This window comes from Dryobates pubescens, chromosome 5, assembly GCF_014839835.1.
Source record: "Dryobates pubescens isolate bDryPub1 chromosome 5, bDryPub1.pri, whole genome shotgun sequence".
Taxonomy (NCBI): domain Eukaryota; kingdom Metazoa; phylum Chordata; class Aves; order Piciformes; family Picidae; genus Dryobates; species Dryobates pubescens.
The window spans coordinates 24,297,966-24,319,970 of NC_071616.1; the positions used below are offsets into that span (position 1 = coordinate 24,297,966).

The following is a 22,005-nucleotide window of genomic DNA, read 5'->3' on the forward strand; positions in this document are numbered from 1 at the left end:
CTATCTCTCATTCTCCCAAAAACATTTAAGATTAGTCATAAAATTAAATAATTACCTCAGAGCATTCCTATACAGGTAGTGTTCCAGTTAAAGGACAGTGAGAATCTCCAGTCTTTGTTATGTGGGATATCCCAGAATGTAAATGTGAAATTAATTAATTATAATAAATCTTGTGATGACTTTTCTTGCTTTATAATACAATTTAGCATGACCACACCAAAAATCCTACCAATTTTCTCTTGTTTAAAAAATTATTTGTCCTACTCAAGCAACAAATTAGGAATCAGAGTGAAGTGAAAATCCAAAATATGCACTGGAGTATTAGTGATACATCTGAAATAATAATTACATTTCTCTGCCTTTTGCTCTTAAGACATACATAAAAAAAAAAGTATTTTTCCACTCTGTTTAAAAGCCACATGCCACAGTCAAACGTGTATGCAATAAGGGTTCAGATTTATTCTTATTAACAGTGAATCTGTGCAAACTGCTGATAAGCCAGTGGATGAGGAGAAGACTCTTGCCTTCCAGTCTGAAATAGGTGTTTATCAACACTTTTTATTCCAGTGAGAAAATCTTTATTAGGAAGCCAGTCTGCGATTCATTAGTTGCAAGTAAGCTAGCTATTAATATGACTCAGCCAGCAAAACACTACCCAAGTATATGCTGAGAATGCTCAAGCCTTCTGTTGTGATCTCTGGACAAAATCCAAAAAAGGCTGGATCCTGGGAATAACCAATCTGACAAGCACTCTGACCATCATGGATTCAGGCACAGGATAACCAAAGCTGACTCCATTACTAGTGTGAAGTCCAGCAGCAGATCTTTTATAGAAACATTGCTCATGCTGATGTCTCCAGGATCAGTCAGTTCAGGGTCACTTCTCTGTCTATCCGACTGCAAACATGACTGTGCTTACAAAGCAGAAAGACAGGCAGTATGCCTATCACTTTCAGTTCAAGGCTTTCTTGCTGTCATTGATAACAATAAATGTTCATGAATGGAATTTGCTGTTCTCTGTCTTGCAGCTAGCTAATGCCAAGTGAACACATTGCAGAACAACAGTGGGACCAGCAATGCACAATCTGATATAACAGTGTCTCTGACTTTAGCAGCAAATTTGCCCTGGTCGGGTTACTACCTTTGACTGGACTTTGTATAGCAAAAGAATAAAGATGGCATCACACAACACAGCATCACTACTGTGTTGCATTTTTAGTATGTATAACATTAAAAAAAATAAATAAAGTCAATGAAATTCTGCTTTAGAGACTCCTGTTGCAGTTCATATGATGCTGTGTACTGATGTGCTTAATCAGGAGTTTGAGAACTGGGGACATATACATTGAAATGGCGTAATTGCTGTAGGTGTAGCATTTGTTGAGCACAGAAGGGGTGTAAAGCACAAGTTCATCATTAACAAGTAGTCCATGATTAAGAATTTCTGGTTACAATTATATTAACTCTTCATTTCAGAAAAAGCTTGCTGTTTGTGCTGCCATTAAAACTCTCAGATTTCATTTGAGGGAAACTCCGTGGCTGAAGAACAAAGATTACCTTAAATTCGAAGGAAGACCAACGAGAATATTTGGCAGAAAAGCAAATCAAATAAATTGTAAAGAAGCATTCTCAACTCATCAGCTATCCAATTACACTCTTTGTCAGTGTCTTGTTTGAGATGCTAATAGTACCTGCTTTGAAACATTGGTTGATACCTAATGTCTTTGCATCATTCCCAGATGCTACTCGTACTACTAGCATTAACATTTACAAAAAGTACTCTACATAACATTGTGTGATAATTACTCAGGCATTTTTCCTAACGATGTCTTTAAGAGTACTGTCTATGTAGGACAGAGTTACACCACTTATCAGTCAAAGCTAGATGCTGAGCTTCTCATTCACCAACCCAGAGGGTGTCTAATAAAGGTAACATTTACATTAGTGAATATAGTAGCACATGGTTTTGTTAAAATCTGTACTACTTCACAATGTAAACACGTTTCTAGCTGAAGATCCTAACGATGCAGGTGAGACAATAAATTCTGAATGTGAATTATATACTGATATATCAAAGTTGTACATTTGGCACCAATCTCCTGACATATTTCGATATGCTTCTGAAAGAGGTGGCGCTGGCACTGATTAATTCGTAATTGTGGGGTTTAAGCAAGAGTTACTTACGGATACAGTTCCAAAACAGAACAGACGAGCAGAAGGCAATGTAGGAAGGTATTTCAAATGCAGGTGTATCACTATTATTTAATGAATGAATTCTACAAAACTGCAAAACAGAAAAACTTCTTGTATGACCTATAATGATGTTTACCTTTAAAAATGCAGTGACAGGCAGGGAAGTCAAGATGAAAATATCAGCAAATTAAAGAATATAATGGAATGTGAAAGAAGAAATTAATAAATGGAAGAATGTCCCATTGTACTTTTCTGTCTCAGACAACTAAGAAGAAGCCAAGTTATAGTTATCTTTGCTATAAATTCAGAACTCAATTCCTGTCAGATGAAAAAAACTTGGAACAGTTCTGCAAATTTACAGGTAAGAGAAATACTTCATTTTGAACAAATGGTCTGAGGAAATACAATTTTAGGCAAGTAATTAGAAAGAGCTGCTATGCCCTGAGGAAGAAAAGCTGAAAAACCCCTTCTTCTACAGTCCAAATCCCATTCTGCAACTTAGCTTTGTAGATCTACTGTGACACAGACAATGCATTCTGTCATCAGGTTTTTTATAGTTTGATTTTGTAACTTTCTTCGTTAGACTGAACTTGCTGCTTTCATTGTAAACACCAGGCATTTTAAAAGTAACTTGAATTTGACAAAATAAAGGTACTTTAACTATTCCAGACATATCTAATTCAAATAATGTGGAGATGCAGAAATCCTGGGCTGTCAGCATCTGAAACAGTTTTGTCAATCAAGGGAGTCAATGCAATTTCCACCCAGATGAAAGAGCCATCCTGGAGGGTTTTTCTTCTCTCTTGTTTTGTTAATGATGAGAGAGAAAAGACAGAAATATTTCCTGGTGAGTACTAACCAGCACCACTCCAATTAAGAAATAACAAATAAGCTAGTGACTTCTAATAACTCTAGTCTGTCCTACTTTCATAATGTAGATCAGATGCATTATACCAACATACATATTAAGTGGCTAAGAATACGCTTGGCTCAGCTGACTGCAAAGCAGGATTTCAGCAGAAACAGTCAAGTTACTTCAGGAGATTTGCCTCAGTATGGCAGGAAGCATCTCTTTGAAAGAGATAAGAATTACTTTTCCTCTAATTCATTATGCCTGGTTACTGTGGCCTACAGATAGATTTGTATATGATTAATCAAGTACTTGTAAAGCTCCTGACAAAATTTCTCAAAGTACCATCCACAGTCAGCTTTAACCAGAATCATTTTACTGCTATTATTCCTTTTTTCAGCATTCTTTTGTGGAGAGAAAGCTGAGATTCAGACCTCTCCTGTTTTTTTCACAAGAAATTTTTTGATCTGCGTGACACAGAAGGAAAATAGCATTAAACTGTGGCTAAGCAAAGGTTTCATCGTGGATAGCTGTCAAGCCTTCATCTGTGATTATCTGAAAGTACTTAGTAATTTTAGTATTTCTAGTGCTTTTTTCCCAGTAACAGTATCTCTTGAATAAAATGAAAGCAGTCTGAAACATATATTTAAAAATAATATTTTTTAAGTCTATCAGCCATGTACTGAAGTGTCTACCCAGAACATATAGACAGATTTAAACTAATTTCTTGATTTTTCTCATCTGTATGGAGCGCCAAAGTAAAGACTACATCCTGTGTTTGAAATACTAGAAAGAATCAACTTCATGGACATCTATTTTAAATGCTATTAATCTCACTTCCTAAAAAACATGGAATCTGGAACTTGTAGATTAAAAAAAAAATCCTTTGACTTCTAAAACCTTTGTTGAAACATTCTTCATGATGAAATTTGAAACATCAAGGCATGTAGCACCCTTATAGTATAGCCCAGTGTGTACTGAATTCTAAATAGCTGACTTTAAATATTTCTTCACAGATATTGCAGCAGACTAGAATTATAGAGGTGACAAGAAAAAGTGTAATAATTAAACTCTTCAAAATTTTCCCTGACCATCAGAAAGAAAGAAGACTTCTAACAAGTTTTGTAAGCGGTTTCCCAGAATGTGAGGCATTCTACCTGGACACCATTTTCAAGGAGGGACAGAACTGTCAAGGTCTAAAATAATTGGTTGCTCCACAAGGGAGGGTGAGCTGGGAGCCACAAATGAAAACAAGTCAGGCAGGGGCAGTGAGTGTACTGACAAGCATCATAATCCCACCTCACCTAAATAAGCAGAGAATTGGTCCAGTGACATTTCACCCATTAGCTCAATCATCATTGCACAAATCTGTAATAATGTAGGTCCAAGGACAAGCAGTCAGAACAGCACAATAAAGTTGGGATCAGCAAAGCACAGGGCTGACCCCAAGCACAGCTACAGCATATCTCAGGCAAGGATAAAAGCCAAGGGCCTGGGCTTAAGTGCAGCTCTTAAATTAAGATGGGAAACCCTCCATCAAAGCTTCTTACAGCTCTTTCTTGCACTTCTCCTTTCATACTGGCCAGGCCCAAGGTAACTTGGCTGCCTGATATCAGAGGTGGTTTTGAGTCATAATTCAAACTCAACAATTAACTAAAAATCTGCACTGCAAATTCTTTCTAGCACCAGCTTTATCAGATTATTTTCTGCACCAGTTTAAGAAGCTGTGCAAGATTCTTCAATTCTTCCCATTTCTGTGCCCTCTTAAAAGTAAGATGGCTGTGGTTATTGCATGCTCAGTATCCTCAATAAAAACGTGTGGTGTTTTTTTTTAACGTAGTTGGTGCTTACTAAACCTACTTTCTCAAGTCTTTCAACAGCTGAAATTCCATTCACGACTAAATCTAAAGGTTTATGTGATCTCCACCTCAGATTGCTCTCACTCTTTCTCTGAATGCTCTGATTTCTGTGGCAAGCCTTTCTTTGAAGATTCTTTGTTTCTAGGAACTGTGATTATTAAGTAGATGCTTCAGAAGTGTTCTTGAGGTATGAGGGCCCTTCCAATAATTTTTCATCTTGCTTTTGCTGAAGGCACTGTAACATTTTGATCACAGAAATGTCTTATTTATATAAAATAATATCTTTGTTACATAAAAACTTCTTTATCCAAAAATAAGTGATGTTACCAGTACAGGTAACTGAATTAACTACTTTCAACATTTCTGTCATGCCCCCATGTCACATCTGTGTTCACTAATTTGAAAAATAAATACTATCACATCAGGAATAAGTTAGTGAAGTATGGAATACGTGCTTTGTGACATAATTTCCAATAATAATAGTTTCCTAGTTTTTATTAATTTAGATTTAATGTTTTGGTGTCTTTAGTTCTATTGATTTGAGAGATAGTTTAGTCACCAAGTCTACCACACACAGAAAGCGGCATGAGATTCATACATATTCATACCTGCTAGTAAATATGCAACAGCATTTAGCTGTTATGTGTACTAAATCTCAGTTTAGTCTTCTACAAGCTGCTTCTTCTTCTGAAGTAGGATCTATTGAAACTTACACCTATGAATGGAAAAAAACTCTTAGCTATAGATAATAAAAGTTACAGCTGCCACCATATCTATTGCTCTTCCTCCACAGTTAGAAGTTTTGTATAACTGTTCCTGATTTAAGGGGGCTCTGAGGGGCATGATATTCTGCTGTTGTTCTCCAAAACAAATAACTGTGTGTACTCTTTTTTTGGTCCCATGCTAGACTACGACAGTACACATTTCAGCTGACAGGTACTGCAGTCATCTTGTAATGCTCTTACAGCAAAGAGCAGAACCGGATACTGAAGAGAAACACTTGTAACTCTGTGGATAATGACGTGTGCTGTGTTGCAAAGTTTGCATTGTACATTATGCATTTAATCTAGGAAAGTGTAAATCATTATATAAGGTATAAAAATATAAAGATAGTATCCCTTGTTCCATTCATTAGGGAGTATTAAGATGAGAACCTGTTTTAAAATGTAATCTCTTATTTTTGTAACAAACAGCATACAAAGTAATTATGATAAGGCAAAACAATTACTCTGAGGCCTTGTTAACAGCCTTTCCCTGTTCATACTCTCAACCTTCCTATTGCTGCTGAGATTGTATTATAATTGACATTTGTTAGTAGTGAAACTGTGGCCTTTTGCTATAACAAATACATTATTGTTCGGCAGTTTAAATCCCTTCAGCATTCCTTCTGACAGAATGACTCTGACAGTTACCACGCTCCCCAACACATACTTCTAGGACCATAAACTTTTAGAAAGAGGCGTGTACATATTGCCCTTGGTCTGTACAATTATTGCTGCCACCTTCAGTTCAAAAGCACAACTGCATTTTGTGAGATCCATTTTCACACAAAAATATTCCAAGCGACTAACGATCCCATTTCTAGTACGAATCAACTTTTTCTTACAATCATTTTGTCTTTCAGTAAGACATAAGAAAGTGGGAAACAAGACAGCCTGAAGAACAGTCTTAAACAAGCACAAAGCTTTGCCCAGCAAGAGATCCCTAGCTTGCTTTATATTTGCATGCATAATTCCACGTGTTAAAGAAAACTAGGCACAGATCACCGAATCTTTCTATTTATGTCAGTCTTCTGAAATCTGCTGTTTAGGTGATTTCAGTTGTTGCTGGTTTGTTTTCCTTAAGTAAACCCTAAAGCACTGAGATAACATGACAAATCTATGTCAGAACTCCAAAAGAACTAATTTTAAGGCAATGTTATAAAAGCATTAAGGCTACAACAGCAGCACTCAAGTTAGTTAAATGCTGGAATTAGAATTCTCAATGCAAATGTAATTAAATTTCTTCATGGCGTATAGAAATTAAAAAGTCTTATTTAGCAGCACAGAAGAAGCCTTTGATGAAATCAGTAAAACCCAGCTTTTCTGGGTGTTTTCTTCAATGCTTTGCACATTAAATAACTTTCTCCCAGACATCTTTTGCTTTGCTCTTTTTTAATTTTGCAGCTTTCATATAGCAAGGAGTTCTATGAAACTCTGTAATTAAAGACTCTATTACAATGCAAATGTATAGGGGAACAAGTATGGGACCAACTTAGGAAATCACTAAGTGCAGGACTGAAGCCTATATAGCCTAGCACAGCATTGTATCTAACTTCCTAGCAAGTGCTGTTGGTACAGAACAATTTCTGGGTAAGGAAGACCTGGCTCTTTAACATTGGATTAAAAACGTTGGATTAAAATCTGAATTTTCTGAAAGCAAAAGGTGCTCAGATTCTGACAAGAAAATGGCAAATTGGTTACCTGCCTGGGATTTGTATTTTAAATTAGAATTTATAGAATATTAGAATATTGTGGTTGGTGGAGTGTTTTACCTTTGCATTTACAGTAAAGTTGGAAGTAGTAAATCTTAAAGAATAAATTGCAGTTGCCCCATGTTATTTAAGACTGTATAACCAGAAGAAAGTAAATCCCATGTAACCATCCATCAGACACTAGCAATGACAGTTGTTATAAAAAAATGGAAAAACATTTTCAGTCTACTTTCCTAAAGAAATGACACACATGCTATAGTGTGGTTGGTGTCCGTCAGTTCCCCCCTAAAAATGCTGACCCATTTAACCAAGTCAATCAAAGTTAACAAAAGATCAGAGATCCCAGAGATATTAAAGTTGGCAAAAATCAACAGAAGGAAGGAGCAGGGAGAATTCAGTATTATCCTCCCTGTGAGGTGGGCCTAACAGCTTGAAAGCAGCAACTAGTTCTTCACAGGGCACACCTGTGTGCACTAGCCACAGGATGCACTGCTTCTCACCCAGGTGAAACAAAGAAGGCAGATGAGGGGGTTGGGACAATGAAGAGAAGGGTCAGGAGCATCTAGGGGATATAGGAGAGAACAGTGTGTGTGAATGTAGGACTTGAAAATATCAGGCTTCAGAATTCCCCCCATTAATAGAACTAATTCTTAAAATATTAAAGTATATGAAAGCATTTTAATCTCTTGGTCAAAAAAAATAGAACTATTTTGCTCAGATTATCCCCCAAAATTAACTCTGACAGAAGCCAAGTTTGGAACCAGTCTTTTTTAGCCTAAAACTGAAGCAATATAAAACTGGGATTGGGTAAAATAGAGTAACCATAGGAACAAAGTGCCTATCTTCTCTGGATCTCACTGCATAACAGAACAAAAAGCACTTAAGTTGTTCACATGCCATAAAGAAAATATTTGTTTCACACAGACACACTGGAACTTGCAACAAGCAGAGCTGGGAAAATGTAGATGGTTTAGTATGATGTTACTTTCTCCTAATGCTTTCAAAAGTTGAATATTTTTAGTAGGATTTAAATGGATAAAAATGCTTGGACAGGTTTCCATAAATTGTAATAGCTTAGCATTTCTCTAAGATACAGATGTTTTTTGACACAAAGAGACATCAAGAAACATTTCAGTTAAGGGAATCTGGATGCAAGAATGTTTCATCATGTCCTATGGCATTTATACTATACCAGGACTATTTTTAATCTAAAAAGAACATGAAGATGTTGTTATGCTTGGGTATAACTGCCACACTTTATTAGGATAGTGGTAAAAAGCCATTAAGCTGCTTTATGGAAGAAGACAGCCAAAGGCAGCTGTCAGACCATTGAAATCAGTCACCATGCAAAGAAAGCTCAGGAGAGGATTTTGGTGCATACTATTTTGAAAAAGTGTGTGTGTTTGGAGAAAGAAAAATAAATGCATTGAGAAACACCACAAAATCAGACTCAAAGAAGGCACAGAAAACAGCCAGACAGGTTAAACACCAAAAAGGTGAGCTGCAGAACTCTCTAGGCCGAGCATTGGCTGGAATCCAGCTTTTTTCAACAGCTTAGAACTATGAGCAGGTAACCTCACTCTTCCAGTTTGATTTCTCCTCTGTGCTGAACAGCAGCTCATCTATACACCCTCTTATGTTATTGCTGCCACCAGAACCAATTCTTCCTTCTAACTAAAATAACCTGCAGGACCCTGTATTTTGGCCAGCTGCTTGGGTCACAGCTGTAACACAACTATTTTGAAGGGCAGAATCCTGTACGTCATTGCACCAATGCAAAATCTGCAATGGAATAAACTCTAATTTTAACTCCTTGATGGGTCCTATGTGGTGGTCCTACGTGCATATTTAGTGTATCTTTTTGTCAGATACTGAAAAGCACTGAAAGCTTCCTGCAAGACATAATGCTGCAAAATAAAATCAGGTCTGTAGGCTCTGATTCAATCAGATTTGCTTGTCTTGGCAAACTGCAGGATAATGGATGCTAAGAATGTTAAATCCAGCATCAGGATCTTTGGTTAAATGTATTCACAGACCTAAGTAATGTAATATCTGATTTACAGGGCACACTACCTAGTTTAGGATACTTAAATGGCAAAAGGGCAGGTTAGGCATATAAATTCCCAAAAGTCAGTCAGATAATGAACTAGAAAGCAGACTGGGGTGTTTCTTAAGAGCCAACAGAAAACATCAAGTAGTTGAAGCTAGGATACACTCTTCTTTTGAGAAGAGAGATTGTCTAGATTCATGCTTACATCAGTATACAGTTTTATCATGTAGCTTCTCTTAGTATTTATATCCCAAAAGTGGATCAGCTCCAAGAAGTAAGTTTTAGAAGCTTGCTCTGGAACATACATGATGCAGACCATTCTCCTGAGATGGAAAATCTGCATTTAACTTCCTGCTCCAAATCAGGTCTTTCAGGGTATAAAAATAACCACTTTGCAAAATGCTGTAATCACAAAGCTACTGGGTATGAAGTAGGTACTTAATCAAAGCCTTTATGCAAGTATAAATGTTTGTACAAAGATGTCTGTGGCTGTGCCCTCCAAACATCAAACCAAGGTTTCCCACAGACAGCAACGGCCATGTCCAGGATGAGAATCCCAGCGGGCTTCAGGCTTTGGTCTGTAACGAGCTGAACAGCATTGTGATCCATCTCATGTCTACTATCAGCATTTAAATCCTTATGTAAATGCATAGCTGTGTAACTCTCCTGAGCTTCTCGGATTTGATCCCTTGACTCTTTTTATTCTGAACAAATACCCAGACTAAGAAGCATGGTTTTATTCAGCTTGCAGATTGATACTTTGTGTGTGAGAAGCGAATGTTTTCCCTGATTAAGCGAACGCTTTACCACAGTATCTCTCATCCGTGATTCACCCAGCTACGCCTGGCAGAGCAGACGGGACCTGCCCGGCAAGCAGGGCAAGGTCGCGGTGCCTGGCACCCCCACAGCTCCCCATCCCGCCCCGCAGCCCCGGCCTGACAGGGAAGCAAAGGCGCAGCCACGGGCACAACCGCCCTGCCGGGAGCCGCCTGCTTGGGGCCAGACGGGCACAGCCGTCTGCGACTCCGGGGCCACCGAAGGCCAAGAGGAAACAGAGTGGCTCCCGCCCCACACCCCGATTCTGGGCTCTTCTCTCTGAAAAACAGGGCGAGAGAATACCCGCGCTTTCTAGGCCCTTCTCCACAGCACATCAGGACGCACCGCGGGGGGTGGGGGAAGGTGGAAGAGGGTAAGAAAAAAGTAGTCAGTGCAGCCCCGCCTGCTTCTAGGACGTTCCGAGGCGCAAGGCATCGAATGACGTCACCGGCCGCTTGCGCAATCCTCCGGACCCCTCCCCTCAGCACCGCCCGCCGCCAACCTCCACTTCAGACAGCTACAGCGCACGCGCTCCACTGCCACCTGCCCCCGCGGCCCCCTGGCCGCGCTGACGGTTGGACAAACGGGGAGCACGCGCGCTCATTCAGTCTGCGGGCCGTGCGCAGACCCCACCTTCGACTCGGCGGCAGAGGCAACGCAAAGCGCCTGCGCGGCACTCGCGCTCTAACGGGCATCTGTCGCGGACGGCAACTATTGGCTGGGAACGACCTAACTCTGCCCCTCAGCGGCGTGGCCAGAAGACTCCTCCTCTATTCCCCCTTCGTCCCCCGCCCCCGCGCCGCCCCCTCCCCCGTGCCTGTCAGTGAAGGTTCCCGATGGTTCTGGAAGGGGGCGGTGCCGGCCATATATAAACCGAGCGGGCGGCGGGGAGCGCGCACTAGTGGCGGTACAGCAGTGTGGGTAGAGCTTGTTCGTAGCTTCAGTGAGGACACCAGCAGCCCATTTCTTCTGCAAAGGTGAGCGGTCCTGGCTGCAGCGGGCGCCGGTTATCTACAAGGGTTGCCCCTTTCTGAGCATTTCCTACTGGGATTGCAGCGGTTGGTGGATTGCCTCCGCGTTTTGCTGGTATTGGGGGTGCAGGCCGACGCTAAAGGGAACCGCATGGCGCGGGACGTGCCCTGTTTCCCCTTCCTTAACAGATGAAGCGGGATTGCTGGGGTACAAAACCTGAAAGTCTTAAGTAGGGGTGAGAGAGGGTGAGGTGCTGATATCTCCGCAGTTCGTTTTTTTGGTTCCCCCCCACCACCCTTTTTTTTCCGCTAAGGGAGGAGGCGGAGATAGACAAGCAGGCTGGAGGGTGTTGGGGGGGGGGGGGGTGTAGTTTATGCATTAGCAGAGTTGGGGGAGGTGGCTGGGAGGCAAGGCAGTATATTTTTGGAGTGTGCACTTGAAGGTTTAGGTCGCCTTTCGCCGCGGGGCAAGAGGGGGCGATCGGATGCCATTTCGCTACTGAGGAGCAGCCGCGGGGGGGATGGGCAGCGAGCGCGCTTTGCTCAATGAATGGGCGCTCGGCCACGAGAGCGCAAGATGGAAGGCTTGGGGGAGGGGGGGCGCTGAGGGGGAAGCAAGAGAGGCAGGAAGGAGCTGGGGAAGGGGGCTGCAAGGCAGTGCGCCTGCGGGGGGGTGTACGTGTGGGGGGCGCGCTGCGCGGGGCTGGTGCTGATTGGGAGTGGGCGGGGGGATGGAGGGGGGAGGGGGGGACCGAGGAAGGCTCTGGCAGTTTCTAGAATGTTTTCTGCTTCTGAGGCGAACCTGCAGGGGGCGCGCGCGGCGGTTCCTCCCGCCCGCGGCTGTGCTCGGCATCGTTCAGCGGGCGCCGGCCCGAGCCTCGCCGGCGGTTGAGTGGCTGCTCCTCAGCCGGCCGGCGCTGCAGCTGAGGGTCGCGGAATCGCGCTCGGTTTCCGTTCACTCTCTAGCTATTAATGTGCGATTGGAGCCGGAGTGATTAATTTTTTGGGTTAAATCGTGCGAAGAATATTTCGGACAGCAGAAAGCCGGTCAAGTTCGGGCTACCTATCTGTAGAACGGTGCGGCTGGACCGTATCGCTACAATAGAGTCAGCACCTGCGTCTGGAGGCAGTAGTTGCAGCGTAGAAAGTGGATGTGAGAACAGTACTTTAAACAGAAACTTAACTGGGAAATGGCTAGAGAGTAGTGGAACTAACCACTTAAATGTCTGGTCAAGCTCTCCGTTGTACTGTGTGCTTGGCTCGTGTCCAGGGGAGGTAATGATTGTAATAAACGGAGCAAAGAACAGTGAATGTGAGGCAAGTGTGTAGTTGAAGTCTTGTGTTCAGTTGCTGTGTTCTTCAAAACTCTTGAATTGTTGCTGGTAGAGAAATAAGATGGAGTGGGTTTTGTGGTTCACTACTGCTGTATTTGAAGTAGTATTTAAATATTTCGATCTCAGATTACCATTGTCGCAGCTGGCAGAGGGGGAGATAGATATATACGTATATGCAGCAAGCTGTTGGAGATAAGATTTCAATTCTCTTTTGCCTTACAGATGCCGGAAGCTGTGCAAACTCAAGACCAACCCATGGAGGAGGAGGTGGAGACCTTTGCCTTCCAGGCTGAGATTGCTCAGTTGATGTCTTTGATCATCAACACTTTCTATTCCAATAAGGAAATCTTTCTGAGAGAGCTGATTTCTAATTCATCTGATGTAAGTACCATAGTTCTTAGACTAGTTTGTGTCAAAAAGATTACTGAACTTTTTAGGAGCAGTCAAGAAATGTTAAAGTGTGCTAATTCTTTTACAGGCTCTGGACAAGATAAGATATGAGAGCTTGACTGACCCAAGCAAGCTGGATTCTGGAAAAGACCTGAAAATTAACCTGATTCCAAACAAGCATGATCGCACTCTGACCATTGTGGATACAGGCATAGGCATGACCAAAGCTGACCTAGTCAACAATCTTGGTACTATTGCCAAGTCTGGTACAAAAGCTTTCATGGAAGCCTTGCAAGCAGGGGCTGATATATCCATGATTGGTCAGTTTGGTGTTGGCTTCTACTCTGCCTACCTGGTTGCTGAGAAGGTGACAGTGATCACCAAGCACAATGATGATGAACAGTATGCTTGGGAGTCATCAGCTGGAGGATCTTTCACTGTCAGACTTGATAATGGTGAGTATTAAATGTTTCTGCATGAGCATGCTTTATAAAATTGTAGCATTCAGATGTTTAGACTGTGCATTGAAGAAAAACAAAACAGTATTAAATGAGTAGTACTAGTGATGTCAGATCAAGCTCAGACACAGCTCTTGTCACCATTCCGGTTTGAGTATCTGTTGATACATGAAAAGGGAACATCAAAATAAATGGAGTATTATAACGAAGACTAAGTAAAGCTTATGCAAAAGAACATTTCTCCAGAATCCTGTAGCTGGTTTATATACAGGAACTTGAAAGATTACACAGGAGCAGACAGATAGTGGAGACCTTCAGATTTCTTCAGTAAACTTACTTGAAATACATGCTGGGTACAGTAAGCTTGAGGTGTCTGTCACTAAGGCTGTTAATATGTCCGTGAAAGCTTAGTTTCCCAGCACTGAAGAAATGACTGATGCAACAGTGCCTTTTCTAAAGAGTAGTTTTTTCAAAATTGGGTCAGTCATGTCTGCTGCTATCCATGTAAAACCTGTAAACTCTGTTCTAGGTGAACCTTTGGGCCGTGGAACAAAAGTCATCTTGCATCTTAAGGAAGATCAAACTGAATACCTGGAGGAACGAAGAATCAAGGAAATCGTGAAGAAGCATTCCCAGTTCATCGGCTATCCTATTACCCTGTTTGTATGTATTTTGTTTGGAACACAGAGTTACTGCCATCTTAAATGATAGGTTTGAAATTTAAGAAAGCATTCCATATGTTTTGTTAATGAGAACTGTTACGTGGATGTAGCACTTAAGAAATGAAATTGTGTTAATTACAACTTCATTTCACAAGACTAAGTAAAAAGCTGTTCTACAAAGCTTGGTAATGGTCTCCAACCATTAAGAAAGTTACCACAATGTATTGTTAGTAGTAGTTCAGAGTAATGAAACTAAATAGCATACATAACGCATAAGCATATGCAAACAAAATAGCATTTGAGCATCCAGAATAGTCTCTGGCTGAGTCTTGGAGGAAAACGTAATGCCTTGTTCTGTAGATCCTAGCTTTGTTGAGACTGTAAGTGATGCCTTAGGTCTACTAACGATAAAACTTGCAGGTTTCTCAAATCAGCTAATCTCTTCTGTAGGTGGAGAAAGAACGTGATAAGGAGGTAAGTGATGATGAGGCTGAGGAAAAAGAAGAAGAGAAAGAAGAGAAGGAGGAAAAGACAGAAGATAAACCTGAGATTGAGGATGTTGGTTCTGATGAAGAAGAAGAAAAGAAGGATGGAGATAAGAAGAAGAAAAAGAAGATTAAGGAGAAGTACATTGATGAGGAAGAACTCAACAAGACCAAACCGATTTGGACCAGGAATCCAGATGACATAACCAATGAGGAATACGGAGAATTCTACAAAAGTTTAACTAATGACTGGGAAGACCACTTGGCTGTCAAGGTAAGTTCCTGTTTTCAGGCAGAATGATACTTGCTGAACATGCTGCTGAACTCTGATCTGTTACCCCTGGTCTTGCTCAATATTTTCAAGTGATGTTTCAAACACTTCACTGTCTTGAGGGTGGCACCTTGTATTACAATTACCCTGACTGCCATTAAGGCTCTAATTCAGATTTTACATGCATGATACATAAGATGAAATGCAGGTACCTTACTGGTTTTGTTGCATGTTCTTTAAATTGGCGTGTATGCCTAGTAAGAACTTCAAAGACAGCTGTCTGGGAAAAGGTTTTGTTCTTGTCTAGTGTTTCATCTGGAATTTCAGATTACTACTAGTTTTCTGCATTTGAAGGGCTATTGAACAGTGACTAAAGTGAGAGCTACGCAGATGAACTAAACTGATTATCTTGCTTCCTCACAGCACTTTTCTGTGGAAGGGCAGTTGGAATTCAGAGCTCTCCTGTTTGTCCCACGGCGTGCTCCCTTTGATCTGTTTGAAAACAGGAAGAAGAAGAATAACATCAAGCTGTATGTACGCAGAGTTTTCATCATGGACAACTGTGAGGAACTGATCCCTGAATATCTGAGTGAGTATATTTCTGAGGAAAGGTTTTCCAAAATGAAACTCCTTAGCATTTCTGTAATTTGCTTTCATACGTAAAAATACTTGGGGAAGATTGCAGCATTTATATTAAAACAGCAAAGGTGCTTCTAGGTGGTGACTGGAAAGTTCTTGAGATGTGCCAAGCTGATTCTTAATGTCATTTTTTCAGATTTCATGAGAGGGGTGGTAGACTCTGAGGATTTACCTCTGAATATTTCTCGTGAAATGCTGCAGCAAAGCAAGATCCTGAAAGTGATCCGGAAGAACTTAGTGAAGAAATGCTTGGAACTTTTCACTGAGTTGGCTGAAGACAAGGAGAATTACAAGAAGTTCTATGAGCAGTTCTCCAAGAACATTAAGGTTTGTAGGTTTTCTGCTAGACTTCATTCTTGAGAAAAATCTAAAGGAATTACTTGGATTTAATTTTGTTGTTTTTCTACTTTTGTAGCTTGGTATACATGAAGATTCCCAGAATCGCAAGAAACTCTCTGAATTACTGAGATACTACACATCTGCTTCTGGTGATGAAATGGTTTCTCTGAAGGATTACTGCACTCGTATGAAGGAAAACCAGAAACATGTCTACTACATTACTGGTGAGTGGGTAACAAATTGTCTAAATGCAGGTGCACATCACATGCAGGGTTATCTTTTGGACAATAGGAAAATACCTATGGCAGTTGTTTCAGTGAACCTAAAAAAAAAAGATGCAGGGAGTCCTTTGTGTTGGGATATGCCTGCCATATTCTGTATGGTGGTTATGGTTCTACAATACAGTATCATGTCCATGAGGACAGCAGATCTAGCTACAGAAGTGCAAAGCCAGCTTACCCACCTCTAACTTCCCTGAAAGTCCAGGAAGTGTGCTTTCAGAGATGCCAAATTTTAAGATGGCTTTGTGCTCAAGTTTTAGCTAAAAGACTTGTCTAGGAGCATCCTTAAATATTACATGTTAAAACCAGCTTAAATTATTTGGGCACCAGACACACAAGTATTTTTTTTTTCCCCCTCAAAAAGTAAATGCGTTTCCTTGTACAGCTTTTGTCAGTTTCCTGCCTTGGCAGGAATAGGAACCTGGCATTTCAGAAGTGTATATTAACTCTAAATCCAGTGCAGTGTTACAGACTGTGGAGTCAGTTTGAAAGGCTTGAGGCTCTTGAGGCCAGCCCTAGCCTCTGTTGTGGCTTGTTAACACTGTGCCCTTTTCTTACCCTGGTATAGACATCAAGTATCACTAAGAATATTGCACAGGGTTTTCTGAAAATGGGATGCCAAGTTGCAGTGCTGAGGTTCAAACCACAACTGTTCGTTTTTGCTTCTTGCAGGTGAAACAAAAGACCAGGTAGCAAACTCTGCTTTTGTGGAGCGTCTTCGCAAGCATGGCCTGGAGGTGATCTACATGATTGAGCCTATTGATGAATACTGTGTGCAGCAGCTGAAGGAATTTGAAGGCAAGACTCTGGTTTCTGTAACAAAAGAGGGTTTGGAGCTTCCAGAGGATGATGAAGAGAAAAAGAAACAGGAAGAGAAGAAAGCCAAGTTTGAAAACCTTTGCAAAATAATGAAAGACATCCTTGAAAAGAAAGTAGAAAAGGTAATTAGTAGTACTTAATCTGCATGAAACAGGTTCAATGATTTGAAATGAAGCTGCTGCAGAGAAGGGTCAGATAACAGTGACTGTTAAAATTGCCATTTCTGGAAGAGATGAGAATCTCTTCAGAGTTGAATGTAGTAAAATCGGTAGGGATAGGAAATACAAGTGTATGTGACAAAATGCATTACAGATTGGTGCTTTGTATTCACTTCTAGGTTGTTGTGTCCAACCGTTTAGTTACTTCTCCATGCTGTATTGTAACTAGTACATACGGCTGGACTGCAAATATGGAGAGGATCATGAAAGCGCAAGCACTGAGAGACAACTCCACAATGGGATACATGGCAGCAAAGAAACACCTGGAGATAAATCCTGATCATTCCATCATTGAAACTCTGAGGCAGAAGGCAGAGGCTGATAAAAATGACAAGTCTGTGAAGGATCTTGTCATCCTGCTGTATGAGACAGCACTCCTGTCCTCTGGGTTCAGTTTAGAAGATCCTCAGACGCATGCCAACCGCATTTATAGAATGATCAAGCTTGGCTTGGGTAAGTAAGAAACTGTATGAAACATGTCCTTGGAAGAGTACTGAGTGCAGGAGATGACCTTGGTGTTTCTTTGTTCTGGAGGAGAAGATGGAACCCTCAGATTAGTTGGAAGTGCAGAGGAGAAAAAGGCTTTGAGTTTCAATACCAGCATTAATACATGTATTTTTCTTCAGGCATTGATGAAGATGACACTGCTGCAGAAGAAGCCAGTCCAGCAGTTACTGAGGAGATGCCGCCTCTTGAAGGAGATGATGACACATCACGCATGGAAGAGGTGGATTAGAACAGTTTACAGGAACTCATGAATGTTTCCTTGGCTAATACGAATAAGTTATATTTTGTATATTATGAATGTTACCTGCCAAAAAAAAAAATCTTTGACACTTTGTCTGCATTCCCTCTTTATATTTATTTTCAAAGATGTTATACCTTTATTTTTGTTACATTGCTTTTGCAGCTAATGTGAGATACAAATGCCAGTGAGGGAATATTTTCGTTAACACTGTACAACCCTAAACAGGCAAGTAAGGAGTAGTTATTTTTGTCTGTATTAGCTGGTTGCAGGTGGCAGGGGTTTTGACTTATTCTTAATTGCCAGAAATGTGGGAAAACAGTAATGAAGATGGTGTGATATCAGGATGTTCACCTTTGTTTAGTGTTCTACAGCTCTTCAAATCTACATGTCTAACATACAGTACCTAGTAACTAGGTATCTAGGAGAGCTGAAATACTTGGGGAAGCTTTAACCCTTTCGCTCCTAACAAGGTCTTGATGTTTAAAGTTGTTTTTTATACTGTTTAAGGATTCTGGATTGCACTCTACCATAGAATAGAATCCACTGTAAATCTCTATTGTGACTTATGCAACTCTGCATGTACAGTTCAAACCTAGAACTGTAAAAATAAAAGTGTTAAGAATGAGTTGTGTTACTGACTTGTCTGTTAACACTGGGGACAAATCTTGCTGTTCTTGGCATCAGTTGCTGCTTTGGATCCTGAATACTAGCTGTTCACTGTTAAATTTGGAATTGGTGCTGCATGCTGTGCAGTACCATTACAAATCAATACAAAAAAAGCAGTTGTCAAAGATCTCAAGACAACTTTCATCTCTAAAAAAAGTGATCATTTGCCTCAAATTCAGTTGTTTTGATAGCCCAGCAGTTTGGATGTGTGCAAATGCAGCTGATGCTCCTTAAAATGATGGATTGGTGATGCTGTACAATCTTTGCATATGAAGTTGATTAATCAAAACATCAGTCTTGGAGAAACTGCTAGGTTGTGCTGCATTCTGTGTTTTTGGCCTTTGTCTCGGGCACCAAAAGGCAGCTCCAGCAGCTTCCCCTGTCATTCAAGCACTTCCTGTGGATTGGGTGCCATTAATTTGGTTTTGATAAGTAAATTTGGTATTTGCAGCAAGGATGAGTTAAACTCAAGAGGCAGAATGTTAGGGATAGCAGCAAGTTCTGAGCATCCTGGCCTGGTCTTTCATAAGTGCTGGTTTCCATCTGGTAAGTTTCATAAGCAGTATATGAGCCCTTGTTTCCCATTGTTAACCAATGACATCTGATGCATCTGATGCAGGTGTGCTGTGGAGTTTTTGTAATAGGGTGAAAGGATGATTTGTTGTAATGGTGTGTGAAGGTATCTAAAAAATCGGGGTTTCTGGAAGCCAATCCAAAGCAGTAGTACCTTCCCAAGGATAGTCTGTAAAGCGGCACTGTCCTGGGGATGGCCCTCTACTTTAGACAGGATGAGGCAGTGGATCCTCTGAGGCATTACTGCTTGGGTGAGCAGTTAAGTAGGCTTCTGTCAGTCACTCTAGAACCTGACTCTTTGTATCTCAGTTTACTAGGCTAATGTGCTTGCATTTTTGCAAATCATTCTGAAATTGTTTTCCAAAATGAAGTTGAGGGTTTGGATATGAAAATAAAATGCTTCAGTATTGCTTTCACAATTCTGGAGGCTTAATGTGTTTGAAACCTTGTCACTGTATATATAGCTGAACAGCTCCACTGAAACGTTTTTGTTCTTAAGACCACAGTGGTATTAGATCATGTTACTTCTACAAGGAGATACTTGCATATTAACAGATGCTACATCCCTTCTGTGGTTCAGAATTTGCTCTATGGCTTTCAGAAGTAATTCCCACAGTTTCTAGTGCTGCATGTGCTGCTCTGTAATGTGTCCTAAGTTCCTCACAAGGTTTGTTTCCACTTTTGATGACTAGAGAGGAATTAACTTATGGCACCTAGAAAACAATTTGAAGACAGGTTACTGTGTGAGGCATGTTCCCTACCTGTCATTCTGTGGCATGACATAAAATCCCCAAATCACTACAGAGCACCTGAAATGATGGCAGCACCGACTGATGCTTGCCAAGTGAGTGAAGAGACAAGGTGTGAAGGTGACCAATGCCAAACCAAAAAACTTTACTGGGCAGTGAGATGATAGCCCAGGGCTCAAAACGGGTGTAGGCGAGGTCTAATTGAACTGTAGTGTCACTGCACCTAGTAAATTCACACAGTTTGGAAGATCATGACTTTAAGGAGTTGCCCATCATGCATCCTGTTACTTAAGTCATTCCTATAGCAGTGAATATCCTGTTGCTATGGTAATGAGTATGATGTCAAAATGTACGGTCTTCTGCCTTGTGAGGAGTTGCACAACTGGAAATGCATGCATCAGTTTCTGACCTGCAGTTTGGTGCATGGATGGCAATGATGGGAAGGTAAACCCATTCTGCTGATGTGCAAATGGTGAAAGTGTGATGGATTTAAGTCTGCTTTAGCTAATTTCTCCAAGGCCTTGCTGGCAAAAACTCTTGGTAGTACCGAAACTAAGGTCTTAAAAGCAGGTGGATTTTAAGATACTAAGGTTTGTGACTAAAATTTTCTTCTACAGCCCTTTATAATGTGTGAAACATTTGTATAACTATCTTCCACTTAGTATCACAGGATCATATTAGGGGGTTGAAGGTACCTTGAAAGGTCAGCTAGTCCAACCTCTTTGCCCCAGAATAGGTCATAGAGGAACGCATTCAGGTGGGTTTTGAATGCAGAAAAGGAGACTCCACAACTTTTTCCAGGCAGCCTGTTCCAGTCTTCTGTCACTCTCACAGTGAAAAAGTTTCCCCTTAGGTTCACATAGAACTTCGCATGCTGCAGCATGCACACTGCCTTGTGTCCTATCACTGGACATCACTGAGAAAAGCCTGGCTCTGTCCTCCTGACACCCTTCACATCATTATAAACACAAATGTTATCTCTCAGTCTCCTACAGGCTCAAGAGCCCCAGCTCCCCCAGCCTTTCCTCATAAGGGAATGTTCCACTGCCGTAATCATCTTTGTGGCTCTGGCTGGGCTGCACTCTTTCAAGCAGTTCCCTGTCTTTGAACTGAGGGGCCCAGAACTGGACACAATATTCCAGATGTGGCCTCATGAGGGCAGAAGAGAGGAGAGCCTCTCAACCTAGATCTAAAATCTACAGTGACGGCGCTAAGCTTTTCTAGCTGGTCAGTGAAGTGATGGCTCAAGTCTTTGAAGTCCTTGCTTCACTTGAAAACAGTTTATCTTTTGATCACAGGATGTCAGGGGTTGGAAGGGACCTGAAGAGATCATCAAGTGCACCCCCACTGCCAGAGCAGGATCATGAAATCTAGCTCAGGTCACAGGAATGCATCCAGACAGGCCTTGAAAGTCTCCGAAGAAGGAGACTCCACAAACTCTCCGGGGAGCCTGTTCCGGTGGTCTGTGTCCCTTAAAGAAGTTCTCCCTTGTGTTGAGATGGAGCCTCCTGTGCTGCACCTTACATCCATTGCTCCTTGTCCTATTACAGGGAGTGAGTGAGAAGAGCCTGACCCCTCCCTCCTGACACCCAGCCCTCAGGTATTTATAAACATTTATTAAATCCCCTCAAAGTCTTCTCCAGACTAAAAAGCCCCAGGTCCCTCAGTCTCTGCTTGTAAGGCATGTGCTCCAGACCCCTAATGCTCACTGCCCTCCACTGGATCCTCTCCAGCAGATCCCTGTCCCTCTTAATCTGGGGAGCCCAAACTGAATGCACTACTCAAGGTCTCACCAGGGCAGAGTAGAAGGGGAGGAGAACCTCCCTTGATCTGCTGGACACACTTCTTAAATACACCCCAGGATCCCATTGGCCTTGGCCACCAGGGCACATTGCTGTCCCATGGATAACTTGTTATCCACCAGGACTCCCAAATCCCTCTCTACAGGGCTGCTCTCCAGCAGATCACCTCCCAACCTGTACTGGTGCAGTTTATTTTTCTCCCCAGACTCTGCACTTGTTCTTGTTGAACCTCATTTGGTTCCTCTCTGCCCAGCTCTCCAGTCTGTCCAAGTCTTGGATGGCCGCACAGCCTTCAGCTGTATTGGCCAAGCCTCCCAGTTTGGTGTCATCAGCAAACTTGCTCAGCAGACACTCTGTTC

General features: G+C 41.5%; 1 protein-coding gene across 1 annotated transcript; it reads left to right on the forward strand.

Annotated features, from left to right (window-relative positions):
• Positions 1-12,740: 12,740 nt before the first annotated feature.
• HSP90AA1 (heat shock protein 90 alpha family class A member 1) lies at positions 12,741-18,481 on the forward strand. The gene is made up of 10 exons (XM_009905070.2): positions 12,741-12,927; positions 13,025-13,391; positions 13,924-14,057; positions 14,507-14,815; positions 15,236-15,401; positions 15,588-15,778; positions 15,867-16,014; positions 16,744-17,012; positions 17,228-17,561; positions 17,735-18,481. The coding sequence occupies exons 1-10, from the start codon at positions 12,769-12,771 to the stop codon at positions 17,842-17,844; spliced, it is 2,187 nt and encodes a 728-aa protein (XP_009903372.1). The 5' UTR covers positions 12,741-12,768; the 3' UTR covers positions 17,845-18,481.
• The last annotated feature ends 3,524 nt before the right edge of the window (positions 18,482-22,005 follow it).

Excerpts from the sequence above, each read along its gene's own strand:
- HSP90AA1 (XM_009905070.2), top strand. The coding sequence starts at position 12,769 with ATGCCGGAAGCTGTGCAAACTCAAGACCAACCCATGGAGGAGGAGGTG. Across the intron at positions 14,816-15,235 it reads AAGACCACTTGGCTGTCAAG|CACTTTTCTGTGGAAGGGCA; the intron begins GTAAGTTCCTGT and ends GCTTCCTCACAG. Across the intron at positions 15,402-15,587 it reads ACTGATCCCTGAATATCTGA|ATTTCATGAGAGGGGTGGTA; the intron begins GTGAGTATATTT and ends TCATTTTTTCAG.